General features: G+C 51.2%; 1 protein-coding gene across 1 annotated transcript in view; it reads right to left on the bottom strand.

The window, feature by feature from the left end:
- The window catches only part of PTPRU (protein tyrosine phosphatase receptor type U), a 299,318-nt gene that overhangs the window by 97,811 nt on the left and 185,992 nt on the right, over nucleotides 1-15,515 (bottom strand). Inside the window, 2 exon segments of the mRNA XM_077837733.1 lie at nucleotides 1,268-1,304; nucleotides 7,272-7,545. Of these exon segments, the coding sequence (XP_077693859.1) occupies nucleotides 1,268-1,304; nucleotides 7,272-7,545 (311 nt within the window).

Genomic DNA, 15,515 nt, shown 5'->3' with positions numbered 1-15,515 from the left:
GACGACTGAACGATAGCCCCAGGACATACCATCTTCCTCAACAAATCGCATCTCCCTTGCTGACCTTGCCAACCCAGACCAAACAAAGGGTCTTTCCTCCCATGGGCCAGGCCCACACATCCCACCTGAGGGCTAAGCCCCTAGTCGCTGGCTGGATCTTAGCTTGTCTTTGCATTGTTCCACACCAAGCTATGAATCCCCCTGCTCCTTTTTTAATATGCTACGCTAGCCGCACGCACATGTGTGCCCATTTTTCAATTCCCATCGAGCCAGGATTTTAGCTTATTTTATTACATATTTTTCCCCTTCCTTGAATCCAACAGGGAGCAAAATATATTCATCAAGCGCAAGGAATTTTTATTAAATGCACGAGGCCCCAAAGTTCAATCCCCCTGAAAGAACAAAGCATTAAGTTATTTGTTGAAATTCCAAAAGCCAAAGAGCGAAGCTGAAATATTTCCTCAATCAATTTCACTCACAAGAGTGGCTCCCCATCACTGCCAGCAACACAATTACCCCGGTTAATATCACTCCTGGACTATATCAATGCCAAACATGTCCAGGGTTTATACCAGCCAAGATCAATTGCAATATTCACAGCTTTAAAGGGATGCTGGTCAGATGGCCTGAAATCTGATATGCTTGATTTTTTCCCCCCACAAGACCCACATATCACTCCTTATATGATTTTTATTCCAAAACAAATGTTTTAATATGTTGCTTCAGAGGTGAAGCTTGGGCTTCAGGTTAGGGCACTTGCATGGGAACCAGAAGACTTGCCACAGGCTTACTGCATGATCTTGGACAAGTCACTTAGGCGCTCGGTGCCTCAGCTCCCTGCCTGTGAAAAGGGGGTAATATACTTCCTTTCTGCCCTAGCTGATCTGTTCAGAGTAGACGCTCTTCACACAGGGTCTCCCACCCAGCACAATGGGGTCCTGATCTTGAGCAGGGCCTCCAAGTGCTACCATAATAATAATTTTATTTTAAAAAATAACCACTGCCAGAAGCAAGAGCAACCCTACAACAATAAGCCAGAATGCACATCCCTCATGATCAACCCTACAACAATAAACCAGAAATGCACAACCTAGCCTTCATGAGCAACTGCGCAACCACAAAGCATTCTTCACAGCCCGGAATTCAAGAGCAACCCTACAATAACAAACCCAAACCAGTGTGTGGAGTCCCAACCTCAGTGCAACAAAGAAATGGAAAAGCCAACCTGCTGAGCACAAGTGACTGGGAGGTACAATGGGAGTCTTACCTTTGCGGGCGATCCGAATGCAGTTCAGCCTGGTCTCCTGCAGAGAGAGAAAAGATTGGGAGGCTCAGAATCCAGCAGGAACATGGAAACGAGTTCATCTTCAATTGTTCTGCTTTCAGCGGGGAAACTAGGACAAAACTTGGCCAGTCAGTTTGCTGAGCCTTTTCACAATGAAGCACTGGGACCCTTTTCACATGAACCATGGATATGCTGCTGGCTGATGCACCTGGCATACTCTGTACCAATGCTAATGGGTCTCCCTGATATGCCAAGATGTTCGGTGTTTAATTGTCGATCCATCAGCCTCCCTACATTAGCCTCTCAGAGCCCAAGTGCAGGGAGTTCGACAATGCACTGGAGCCTCTAACCCATGCAGCAGGAAAGCCCTGAACTGAGCCCAAGGATGGGCTAGATGGGAGGGTCCCAGACGGACTAATCCACTCTGATTTTTGTGACCCAGCATCTGGGCTTCTGACCATCATTTGATGGGAAATGGGATGATCTGATGGTGACGCTGGTACCCAGCCTAGGCTGTGAAATCAACAGGGCAAAGAACAGCCCCAGGCTAGCCTTTATTGGGGAGTTCTTATAATAGGGCTGGGTGGAAATGTTATATTGCGTGGAAACATGGGTTTTCAGCTAAACAAATTTTTTGGCAAAAAAGTGTCCCCTTCCCGTGGAAAACTTCAGATTTTTCACTGAAAAAACAAACGTTCCAAAACTGCGATATTATGGCCCCAAACCAAAATATTTCAATTTGGAAATGCTGCTGTGGTGGCTCATGGGAGCTGTAGTTCACTTGCCTCATGTGTCCATTCCCTGCCATGGCCAGTGCTCCACAGCTGGACTGCATCACCTGGGGTGCGCCACAGACAGGGACTCCCACGGCGGATGGCCTCCATCCACAGTGCATCATGGGAGATGTAGTCTGACCAGGGAGCCTGACCTATTGGTGAGAATGGAAGCACGAGGCACCGGAACTACAATTCCTATAAGACATGGCAGTGGTATTCCCCATCAAAATATTTTGATTTTCTGCTGAAATATTTCAGTTTTCTACCACAATGTTTTCACATTCAAATTTGTGCAGAAAAATCTAAATTTTTTCTGGGGAAAAAACACCCATTTTCCAACCATCTGTACTTTACAGCTACAAGGAGGTGTCTCTAGTCCCACTACAACCACATTCACAGTCATTGCTCAGCCATTCTCAGATGCCACCGTGCCCAGATGATATCAGATTAGATTACAGAGACACTGTAATCCTTCCTCCTAAACCCCTCGGTCCTTCTAGCCCGCTGATCCCTGTCATCACTTTTCTCTGAGCTCACTCCAGTTTGTCAAGCATTTTCTCCTGCAGTTGAACTTCGTGTTGGTGAAATGCTCTGGACTGACAGCCCAGAAGGCTGATGGCCAGGTTCTCAGCGGGTTTACATGGGCACAGCTTCACTGATGTCAATGGAGTCACACCAGCTTTAACCAAACAACACGTACCGCATGGGGAGAGGAAAGGAAAGCTTCCCACATGCTGTCCTACTAATGTGCCACCACCCAGACAGGGAGGACCCGCTTCTGAGAATGTGGGAGCAATTCAGACTCAGTGGCCCCTATGGTGCAGTGGCCAAGAAGAATCCCGCCTTGGATGCAGGATTTGCACCACGTCCAACAGGAGCTAGACTGAGACCACCATCTCCTTGCAGAGAGGCCGTGAGATGGTGACAACCATCAGTCCCTACCGAGCTGGGCTTGAGTGAACCAGAGAGGAGACTCGGCCTGTCTCAGCGCTAACAACAGCCCAACAAGTTGTGAAGGAATCCTCAGGAGCACAGATTCACACAGCCGGCAGCTTCCCCACGAGGAAGGCGGCTGTCGGCCACCCTTGGCTCTTCTAGCCAGGAGAGCCGCATGCAGAGATGACTGGGGGGAGTGGCAGAGTGAGGGCAGCCAGCTTCAACAGTGCTACTGACCATGCTCAGTCCGTGTGAGCATGCTCAGTACAAGCCAAACAACAAATCTGGTGGTGGGTGGGGGACACATGCTCCCCCCCATGCATCACCTCTAGCCACATGCATTAAGCCAGCTAACTGCCCGCACAGAGCCAGCACTTCCTTTGAGAGACCCTGTCATGGCTACTACAGGTGCCGGCCTCTCGGTCTCTGATAGTTCATTCACCCCGCAGGTAGGATGGGAGTCACGGGCACATGTGAAGAGGACCAAGACCTTTCAAGGAAGCTCCAATCACTCCTGCTGGCTTCTTGAAGAAAATTAGCTAAGAAGGGGAACAGAACCTCAGGTTTGTCAGATCTTATTTGCTTCTGCAGTGAAGCCTGGGCTCCCAAAGCATGGCCAAGCTTATGGCTCTTACAAGCTTGGAACAACCTGCCAGGGGAGCCACGGTGGCCACAAGCGAGGGGAGATGCTTAAGATTCAGAGTCCTGAGTAGGGAGTTCCTCTTCTTTGGAGCTGTCAGGAGCTACCACCAGAACAAGCATCACTGCTGCATTTCCCGCTGACATGCATGGGAAACTCCTGTGCTCCCAAACTCTGCCCTGCCCCATTCACCAGCCAGCCCCAGGGAGTCCTGATCATCTCCAGGGCTGGAAGGAGGAAGGATCTGCAGATGACATGATAGCTAGGCAGTATGGATGAGTGGACTGGGCTCTTTAATGGCAGTTCAGCCTCCCAACCCCTCCTCCCCGATAAGGATCACTCTCTGGACTGCTGTGCATACCAAGTTGCTGATCAGAGCTGTCCCGGTGAGGGGGACTGCTTTACACTGCCCTCCCAATGCCCTGTGAAAGCAGCATTATTATTCACATCCAAGTTTCGGTCCAAATTCGTGCCTCAGACGAGATCTCCAGGGAGCTCACGAACAACCACATTGTTACCTAAACAACATTGCCTCTAATGACAGAGCAGAGCCAGTCACTGCAAAAAAAAAAAAAAAAAAAAAAGCATTGGGTTCTCCCGCTGATACTCACCTTGATCTTTTCGGGAATGAGGTGCTACTCAGATTGAGTGAGAGAGGAAGAATTTGGCCTGACTTTTTTGTTGTTGTGAAGTACCTTAAATATAACCCTAAATAATCATTCATCTCATACAGGAAACACCATCTGGCCAACGTGATGATGCAGAGAAAGGTGGTGGAAACACGTTCTCATTTGAACGGAAGGCAGGCTTTTTAAGAAGTTATAAAGCAAATTCTGGGATTTCTTACAATGTTGGGCGATTTAAAATAATGAATGTAACCACTTGCAAACGTCAACAACAAAAAATGCTGCTTTAGAACAGCTCTGAGGGACATCTTCTTTCTGTTGTTGTCCTGGGCTTGCCTGAGCTAGCAGAGCATTTCATGGAACTAGCTCACCCAGTCTTACAGCAAAGTCATACTCAACTCAGCTTGGCCCATCGGGGCCTTACACTCCACAAATTAAGCAAATAGTCTTCTGTTGACTCAGACAAAAAGGTGCAGTCAGCGTCAGGCCCGGCCAGGCCAGGATTCTTGGGTTAAGCCTTTCACCCCATGCCAGCTTTCTTCAGAATTGGCCCCTGGAAGAAGTAGCCACCCTTTTTATCCTGCCTGCTGGACCCTGATTGGTTTCTGCCCGCTCCCAATCCTTCTAGCCGTTGGAGGACTGATACTCATTGGTTCTACCTGCAGCTGATCCTAGGTGGCCTTTCTAGGCAGTTCCTGGAGGATTAAACTTGGTGCTGTTTTTCCTCCAAAGGACACTTTGTTCGGGTGGGGTGCGTCACAGTGGTGGGGGGGCAGCAAACACCTGGTAGACCCCCGTCACAGTCGTTTTCCCCTTTATAAGTGACTTTACACATGCAGTACAACAGGATCCATAGGTGATGCTATTCTGTGCCCCATAGGTTCTTACACCACCCTCAGCCCCATAACATCTCAGCCCCTCCCGCTTGCGCATTAAGTGACATGAGTAACATCTGTCCCAGGTGGATCATCCACTCTCCTCCTCTCCCCGGGGAGAAAGTGAGTGAGCATTGTAGTCCTTCAGGACAACAGGAGTTGTAAGTGAGGCTTTGTAGGCAAGATGGGAATGAAACAGGTAGTGCCTAAGCCATCGGTGCAGGACGCTGATGGAATTACACCTGCAGTGGCCTGAGCTTATTGGGTGTTATTGATATGACATTCCAGGGTGCAGTTTTCAAAGGTGCCAAGGGGACTTGGACACTCAGGCCTAGATCCTCAAAGGTATTTAGGCACCTAACTCTCATGGGGGTTCGGTGCTGACTCCAACTCCCTTAGGGAGCTTGAAAAATCTCAGTCCCAACCTCTAACCTGCCTGGATCCCAGTTCTGCTATCTGATGCTCACAGGCCAACCCATATAGAGTCTGCTTGGAGTCCCTCCTGCACGGATCAGATGGCAGGATCAGAGCCTTGGCCGGTTTGAATCCGAGTTCTCTTGCCCTAATGTGGCACTCCACTTCCCTCACTCGCTGGTGGTGGGGTGAGGCCATGCATATACCTACATAGGGACTGATCCTGGTTCCGGTGAAGCCAGTGGCAAAACTCTCATTAATCTCAATGGGAGCATGATCAAACACATTGAGAAAATGATAAGGGAAATTACCCCCCTAACAAACATACGCCGGAGAGACAGGATCTCACCCGGGGATTGCTGAGACAACCAGGGTCTGACTGAGAGGCTGCTTCAGAGAAACAAATCCAACAAACCACCCCCCTTAGAGTTCTGTTCTGTCTGGATTTTGACCTGCAGGCCACCTTCCCGAAGGGTGGTGAGTGCAATACTTGGGAGCACACTGACCTGCACTGGGAGTGCAACACATTTATTTGCAACTCTCTCCAAACATAGAATCATAGAATCATAGAATATCAGGGTTGGAAGGGACCTCAGGAGGTCATCTAGTCCAACCCCCTGCTCAAAGCAGCAACAATCCCCAATTAAATCATCCCAGCCAGGGCTTTGTCAAGCCTGACCTTAAAAACTTCTAAGGAAGGAGATTCTACCACCTCCCTAGGTAATGCGTTCCAGTGTTTCACCACCCTCCTAGTGAAGAAGTTTTTCCTAATATCCAACCTAAACCTCCCCCACTGCAACTTGAGACCATTACTCCTTGTCCTGTCCTCTTCTACCACTGAGAATAGTCTAGAACCATCCTCTCTGGAACCACCTCTCAGGTAGTTGAAAGCAGCTATCAAATCCCCTCTCATTCTTCTCTTCTGCAGACTAAACAATCCCAGTTCCCTCAGCCTCTCCTCATAAGTCATGTGTTCCAGACCCCTAATCATTTTTGTTGCCCTTCGCTGGACTCTCTCCAATTTATCCACATCCTTCTTGTAATGTGGGGCCCAAAACTGGACATAGTACTCCAGATGAGGCCTCACCAATGTCAAATAGAGGGGAACGATCACATCCCTCAATCTGCTCGCTATGCCCCTACTTATACATCCCAAAATGCCATTGGCCTTCTTGGCAACAAGGGCACACTGCTGACTCATAGCCAGCTTCTCATCCACTGTCACCCCTAGGTCCTTTTCCGCAGAACTGCTGCCTAGCCATTCGGTCCCTAGTCTGTAGCTGTGCATTGGGTTCTTCCGTCCTAAGTGCAGGACCCTGCACTTATCCTTATTGAACCTCATCAGATTTCTTTTGGCCCAATCCTCCAATTTGTCTAGGTCCCTCTGTATCCTATCCCTGCCCTCCAGCGTATCTACCACTCCTCCCAGTTTAGTATCATCTGCACATACAGTCAAACAACTACAAATTGGTACAACCAACGAAAATGCCTCCCTTGCAATGAGGCGGTAACTGGGCACAAAGGCTGAAGATGCAGCTGCTGATACCCTTTGAAAATCTGGCGTGGGATGTCTCCCATTCCCCACGATTCCCATGCTAGTCACCTGCTCTGAGTCCTGCCGTGATCACTTGAGCGGAGGTGCCAGCATTCGTGGCAGTTCCCACTCAGGAATGCCCTGGCACCAATCCCAACCACGGAGGCAGCCAGGCAGCTACTCACCCCTTTCAGGTTGCTCATGGCCTGGAAGTAGATGAGATAAGCCTTCTTGGGCTCCAGCGGCGGGTTCCAGTACCCGCTGTATGTCTGGTTGTCCCCGACGGTGAAGGGCTTGGCTTCAGGGAGGCTGTTGGGAGGCAGCTCAGCCCCAAAGTAGTGCACGGAGCCCCGGGACATGGCATCATCAAAGGTCAGCGGCACCGGGAAGCAGTCCTGGCCCCCCAGCTCCCGCTTCATCTTCTTGGGCCGGTCTTCCTCCACGATTACCTGGTAGGTGCTGGACACGTGAGGCGGGGAGGGGAAGGCAGAGACAAGAAAGGACGTGAGCCCAGAAGGAGTTTGGCTTTAAAATGAAGAACTGCCTCTCCCCTGTCTCATGGCAGTCCGAGAACCACACTCACACTCACAGCCCCCTGCAGCATCACGGGTGGTGGGAGAAAGGCAGCTTGTGGCTACACTGCACCCTGGGGACATGCTCAGCCTGTAACTGCAGACTGGGGACCAAGCTGGTCAGCTGCAGCATGTGTGTGCGAGTGGATTTGATTAAGGAGCTCTTCCTATGCACCGAGCAGAGAAGGCGGAAGCACAAACAACCATTATTTCTGTATCCATTCAAAAGAAGAGACTTATTGGATGTATTTAAAATGAATGTTCATTTATGCAAATTAGTTGTGGCCACAGGGCACCTGGCATGTTGGCATTGAGCCTCCTAGCAAAGCTCGGCCTGAGGACCCTGCCCTACTTCCTTGTAACTGACTGGCAGCGTTTGCCTGAAACTCCCCACTACTCTATTGGCAGGTGCTGATCCTGCTGGCAAAGGGTTAAATGGGTTCTGCTGACTCATTGAGGCAGGAGACTTGCCACCTCATCTGGATGTAAGATAGGTGCTGAGGGGAGGAGCTCTAAGAACAGGATTATGCTGATCTTTCTGTTATTTTACTCATTTCTTTGTTAATAAAACCAAGATCATAAACCCCAGGAAGAGGGTGAATTTGGAGTCTACGTACTGTGAGGATCATGTTTCAGAACAGCTTGGGAAAGGCACCTGGTTGCCCGCACTGTCCTAAAAAAGCCACATTCCCATGTGAAAAATCCGGGGAAGGAATCTTTCCAACTTGAGAAAACATCTTGTGTGCAGAACAACCTCCCACCTGCTAAGTGCCTTTAAATCAGGCTCCCTCCCCTACAGGAAGGAATGCACTCTGGATATAATTAAAGGTGCCATCTCAGATGATGTTTATTGCATTCAGTATCCCTGTATTACTCAGCCCAGGTCACTAACAGCAGCATATCGAGATTAGCTTTTGAGTGACTGCAGTCTTCGTGGGCAGATCTCTTGCACTCAGACACGTACAGCCCCCAGATCTATTAAAACCATCTCTTTAATAACTCCTGAGCAGATCCAATCTTTTCCCTCCTGAGTGTGTGTTGTTGGGTACAGCTGTAGGCAGAGGCAGATTAGGGGTTTGTGGCGCCCTGGGCCAGAGCAAGGGGGTGCCCCTCACCACCCCTTCCGCCTGCAGTACCCCCCAAACCCCCGCCCAGCATTCCTGCCAGGAGCTGGGTCAGGGCAAGGGGCTCCTGCTGGGGAGCATGGTCGGGGCCTGGGGGCTTTCTCCACTCTGCCCGTCACTCCTGCTAGGGAGCGGGGGAAGACCCCGCAGTCCGACCCTGCTCCCCAACCCCACAACCCAGCAGGAGTGCTGGGCAGGCGGAGCGGGGTGGGGCACAGAGGGATCCATTTTTCCGGGGATCCGCAATTGCCTGCAGATCCTGGGCACAGGCCCAGGTCCCACTGGCCCAGTGGCTAATCCGCCACCAGTCAGCGTGAGGCCATGGGATTCAATGGGTGGGTGGGGCCTCGGTTATAGGTTTCCCTTGATCACTGCCTCGGAGGAATTCAGCACGGATGGCACAGAGCTGGAAGATGAGTACTTGTGGCATCTTAGACACTAACAAATTTATCTGAGCATAAGCTTTCGTGGGCTACAGCTCACTTCATCGGATGCAGAGAATGGAACATAGAGTAAGCAGATATATAGAGACTGTGGCAAAATACCTTGTTCGCCTTGGAGACTCAGGTTTGGGGCCAGGCGAATCCTTATAGGTGGCACAGGGTCCTGCTACTCCTCTCCTCAGTCAGTCCCTTGTGCTTGTTTTCCTTCCCTTCTGGGGAGCGAGTGCAGCCTCCCTACTCGGAAGGTTTGGTGCCTTGCTGCAAACAGCCTACTGGCAGCTTCCCTGCTCCTCTCACTCCCTCACTCCCCCTTTTGTAGCTGTTTCTCCTGGATTTACCACATTCTCCCCGCCCCCGCTCAACACTACAGGGTTGGGCTACTTGGGTCGGCAAACAGTGCACTCTCGACAGGCCATCCGCATTGCCATGTTGGATTCCAGACCTGTGTTGTACTCTGAAGTGGAAGGGTTGAAGCGACAGGAACCATCTCGTTACTCTGGCATTTTTGTCTTTGTTTTGGTGCATCCACTGCAGAGGGGCATGGTCTGTGACAAGGGTAAACCTCCGTCCCAGTAGACAGTAGCGGAGGCTTTCTACGGCCCATTTTACCTCCAGGCATTCTTTTTCGACAACGGCGTATTTCCGTTCCCTAGGCAGGAGCTTCCTACTGAGGAAGAGGATGGGGTGTTCGTTATCCCCGATCATTTGTGAAAGTACTGCCCCCAACCCTACATCAGAGGCATCGGTTTGTAGGATAAACTCTTTCCCCCAATCTGGGGCCACAAATATGGGGTCAGTGCAGAGGGCCATCCGTAGATCTGAAAAAGCATCTTCAGCCGCAGTTGTCCATCTTACTATGTCTGGGCCCCGAGCTTTCGTTAGGTCCGTTAATGGGCATGCCCTGGTGGCGAAGTGGGGAATGAACCGTCTATAGTACCCCACTTGTCCCAGGAATGCCTTGACCTGTTTTTTTTCGGAGTGGTCGGGGCCACTTCTGTACAGCTTCTAACTTGTTGAGTTGGAGCCTCCCCACGCCCCTCCCCACTATATACCCGAGGCATTTGGCTTCAGCTAGCTTGAGTGAGCACTTGGAGGGGTTTGCCGTCAGCCCGCCTTCCTCAGGGTATCCAGCACTGCCTCCACCTTCGCCAAGCGTGTCTCCCAGTTGGGGCTATATGTGATAACGTCTTTGAGATAGGCTGCCGCGTACTTGCCATGTGGTCGCAACAGTTTGTCCATGAGCCTTTGGAAAGTAGCGGGCGACCCATGCAACCCAAACGGCAGGACGGTGTACTGATATAGTCTCTCTGGAGTTGCAAAGGCCGTCTTCTCTTTATCGGCCTTGGCCAGGGGGATCTGCCAATAGCCCTTGGTCAGGTCAAGGGTAGACATAAACCATGCTTTTCCCAATCTGTCAATTAGCTCATCTATCTGGGGTATAGGGTACGCATCAAACTGGGACACCTCATTCAGCTTTCGGAAGTCGTTGCAGAACCTCACGCTGTGATCCGGCTTAGGCACTAAAACCTCTGGGCTTGACCATTGGCTCTGAGATTCTTCAATGACTCCTAAGGCCGACATTTTCCTGATCTCTGTCCTGATCTCCTCTCTTTTGGTCTCCGGGATCCGGTATGGTTTGATGTTCACCTTCACTCCAGGCCCTGTGAGGATGTGATTGTGAACCTCAGTCGTCCTGCCTGGCTTTTCTGAGAACACATCCTGGTTGCGTTTAGTCAGGCTGATCACTTCAGATCGTTGCTCCGGAGTCAACTCCGGGGATATTCCCACTCGGTCGGGCTGGTCGCTTTTAGGGGATGGTGCCCCTAGCGCAACCACATGCGCTTCTCTATCCTGCCATGGCTTCAGCAGGTTTATACGGTAGGCCTGCTCCAGCTTCCGGCGACCCGGCTGTTGGAAATTATAGTCGACTTCTCCTGCGGCTTCTATTATCTCATATGGCCCCTGCCACCTGGCCACGAGCTTGCTCTCTGCCGTGGGTATGAGCACCATTACCCGGTCTCCCACTTGGTACTTCTGGGTCATTGCTTGGCAATTGTAATATGTCCGATGGGCCCCTTGGGCCTTCTCCAGGTGTTCGCGCACAAGGGGGCAACTTGGGCTATCCTGTCTTTCATTTGCAATACATGTTCAACAATGTTTCTCCCGGTGTTCGGCTGTTCTTCCCAGCCCTCTTTGGCCATGTCCAATATGCCCCTGGGGTGGCGACCATACAACAGCTCGAATGGAGAGAATCCAGTGGAAGCTTGGGAAACCTCCCATACAGCAAACAGCAAGTAAGGCAGCAGGGTGTCCCACTCTTTCCTATCATGACTAACCACTTTCCGTAGCATGTTCTTCAATATTCTATTGAAGCGTTCGACAAGACAATCGGTCTGGAGGTGATAGACTGACGTCCTGAGGGTCCGTATATGGAGCATTGTACATAGTTCCTTCATTAACTTAGACACAAAGGGGGTCCCTTGGTCCGTCAGGATCTCTTTAGGTATCCCTACTCTGGAAAAAATCCGGACTAATTCTTTGGCTATGGTCTTGGACATAGCGTTCTGTAGGGGTATGGCCTCGGGATATCTAGTACTACCAGAATGTAGTGATGACCCCGGGATGACTTCTCCAGTGGCCCTACTAGGTCCATAGTTATTCGCTCAAATGGGATTTCAATAATTGGTAGAGGTACCAAAGGGGCCCTTGGGTGTGGTCAGGGCCCATGTAACTGACATTCTGGACAGGAGGTACAATATCACCAGACCACCGCATAAATGCTGGGCCAAAAAAACCTCTGCAGAATCCGATCAAGGGTCTTATCTATCCTTAGATGGCCCCCAAACAGATGGCTGTGGGCCAGATCCATCACACCCCTCTGATGCTTCTGTGGGACCAAGAGTTGTTCTACGACTTGCTCTTGGACCCGGACTACTCTGTATAGCAGATCACCCTTAATCACATAATATGGCCCTGGGCCCTTGACTCTCCCCTCCACGGGGACCACATTTGCCTCGACTACTTCTTTACTAATATTGCTGTATATTGGATCATTGGCCTGATCCTGACCAAAATTCCCAAGTGAGGTCCCCATTTGTCCAAACTCAGGGGGATCTACCTCTGTCTCCCCCTCGGGGAAAACCCCCAGAGAACTAGGTCTGGCTATTGGGTCGTTGATCTCCTGCCCCGCCCCACTGTCCATTGAGCCACCTCTTTCCCCTACAAGCATAGATTTCTGGTACTGAGTCAAGATCCTCGTTCCCCTTCTTTTATCTGCCCTCTGTTCCCGCCGAGTCTGCTGGGGCTTTCTCGGTGGGGAGAACAAATCCTGGCCAAATTTGTGGAAGACCCGGGGGGGGGAGGGGTTATCTATCTGGGCCACCCCCTGGGTCCCGGGTTCATTATTTTCTTCCACCTTCTCCCCAGGAAGTAGGCGATCAAATCCCAGGAAGTCTCATCTGATAAGGACTGGGTAGGGGATTTTCGGAACTTAGTGGGGTTTCCGAGAACTTCTATTTTTTGGGGATGGTCGGGTAGTAACTGACATCCCCATGCACACAGGATATTCCTGAGTGTTTGGCCCAGGATAGTTGGTCCTGCCCGACCAGCTTTCCCGAGACCAGCGTGATTGCACTTTCCGAGTGTACTAATGCGGTGGTCTCTATACCATTCATCTTAACGGGTCTAGTGTATCTATGAGGGATCATCGCAACCCCTACTAGACTTATTAAATCACATGGTCCCCTATATCTCCAAGTTTGCATTGCATGGGCTCTTCTAAATTTGGGCATTGGGCAGCGATATGCCCCAATTCGCCACATGCATAACATTGGTACCCTGCTCGGGGAAGCCCCCGATTTTTTGGGTTACTGGGCTTTCTCCCCCAAGCCTTTCTCCCCCAGTCCTCAAGTCTCTCCGGAACGTCTGACCGCTCTTTGGCCTCCTTCCTCCCCTCCATAGTCCAGCCTGGTGCTAGGGCAAACCGGGGCCTCAGTGCAGAGACTTGTCTCCAATTCTGGCGCCTTCCTTCCCCTGTGGTCCGTGAAAGTTCTTGGGCTGCTAGGTGTCTCTCTACGAGGGCAACTAGTTCATCATAGGAGGAGGGATCATTTTGGTGGACCCACCCCCGTATGTCCGGCAGCAACCTGCTCATGTACCTGTCCAACACGAGGATTTCCACTATCTTCTCTGGCCCATGGGACTCGGGACAGAGCCACTTCCCGGCGAGGTGGATTAAATCAAATAGCTGGGACCTCGGCAGTTTGCTGTCCCAGTATTTCCACTCGTGGAAGCGCTGGGCCTGTATGGCTGGCATCACACCTGACCTTGCCAGGATTTCCGCCTTCAGCTGGGGGTAATCCATAGCTGTCTCTGTGGTCATGTCGAAATAGGCCTTCTGGGGCTCTCCACACAGAAATGGAGCCAGGATACCTGCCAGCTGGTCTTGGGACCAGGCCTCCCGCAGTGCCGTCCTCTCAAAGGCAAGGAGATATGCCTCTATATCATTATCCGTAGTCATCTTCTGAAAATAGTTGCTTGCCTGCAGCGGCCGGATCCCTTGGGGCCCGTGCATCAGCCCGTGGTCAGGGCTTTTAACTGGTTCACTACTTCATTCAGGGAGGCTCGATCTTGGGCCGCCTGGTTCATCAGTGATTGTTTCGTCTCCTGTTGGATGCATACTGACTCTTGCTGGGCAGCCATCTGCACCCTGGTAGCCTCTTGTAGGCCGCAGTGGCCTGTACCAACGCCTTCACTACATCCTCCATTTTTATTTATTTATTTTAAATTTTTTTGTGATTTACCCTGCCCTGAGATGGCTTGCCACAGAGCCTTGCTCACTCACCACATCCCACCCCTGACACCATGTGTGGCAAAATACCTTGTTCGCCTCAGTAGGCTCAGTCCTTTTTAGCCTTGGAGACTCAGGTTTGGGGCAAGGCGAATCCTTATAGGTGGCACAGGGTCCTGCTACTCCTCTCCTCAGTCAGTCCCTTGTGCTTGTTTTCCTTCCCTTCTGGGGAGCGAGTGCAGCCTCCCTACTGGGAAGGTTTGGTGTCTTGCTGCAAACTGCCTATTGGCAGCTTCCCTGCTCCTCTCACTCCCTCACTCTCCCTTTTGTAGCTGTTTCTCCTGGGTTTACCACAATACATACAGAGAACATGAAAAGGTGGAGTAAGAGGTTAATTAATTAAGATGAGCAATGCCCCACCCCCATGCCAGATTGGGCTTCAACAGGCCAGAGCGGCTGTGCAAGGTGGCAGCCAATCAGGGAGGGCCTGTTAGAGAGCCAATCTGGGCCAGTATTACAGCCAGCCAATCAGGGCTAGGCTAGGCCCTATATAAAGGCTGCCTAGGAAGGGCGCAGGCAGTTTCTCCCAGGCCTTTGGAGGGTGAAGGTCTGTCTCCTGCGTGAGGAGACGCAGGGCAGGGCAGGGCAGGGCAGGGCAGGGCAGAAGGGAACTCCCGCCCGGTACCTGCCGGGCTGCAGGCCCTGAGAAAAAGGGCCTAGCCGGTGCAAAGGGGCCAAAGGGGAAACGGCCCAGGCAGAGAGACAGACAAAGGGAGAGAAGGCGCGCAAGCAGGAAGGCCGCCGCCAAAGAACCCAGAGTAGAGGGTGGGCCTGGGTCCCCCTGCTTCCCCCTTGCATTTCCACCCAGCTGTTTGGAGTGGCCATCATGGACTGCACCAGACCCCTGCCAAAAGGGATTAGACTTTGGGGTGTGGCTGGGGCGAAGAGAAGCACTGCTGATAACACCAAACCCCCTGGAAGGGGGTGAAACCGGAGCAACGGGCACTGCTGGAGGGCAGTGTCCTGAACAGGACGCTGCGAGTGGGAGCAACGTGGGTCGAGATGCCAATCTAGGGCGAGAGATGGACGGGACACTACCGGCAGAGGGCGCGCCACATGAACTGAGCTAATTCCCAGAGTGAACAGCAGGAGGCACTGCAGTGGTGAGTCCCAACCCCATCACAGAGCTATTATCAGCAGGAGAAAAAAACTTTTGTAGTGATAATCAAGATGGCCCATTTAGACAGTTGACAAGAAGTTGACAGTTGACAGTTGTTGAGGATACTTAACAATGGGAAATAGATTCAATATGTGTAATGACCCAGCCACTACCAGTCTCTATTCAAACCCAAGTTAATGGTATCTATTTTGCATACTAATTCAAAGCTCAGCAGTTTCTCCTTGGAGTCTGTTTTTGAAGCTTTTCTGTTGCAAAATTGCCACCTTTAAATCTGTTACTGAGTGACCAGAGAGATTGAAATGTTCTCCTACCATTTTTTGA

Source organism: Eretmochelys imbricata, chromosome 19, assembly GCF_965152235.1.
Source record: "Eretmochelys imbricata isolate rEreImb1 chromosome 19, rEreImb1.hap1, whole genome shotgun sequence".
Classification (NCBI taxonomy): domain Eukaryota; kingdom Metazoa; phylum Chordata; order Testudines; family Cheloniidae; genus Eretmochelys; species Eretmochelys imbricata.
This window is presented reverse-complemented; position numbering and strand designations above follow the sequence as displayed.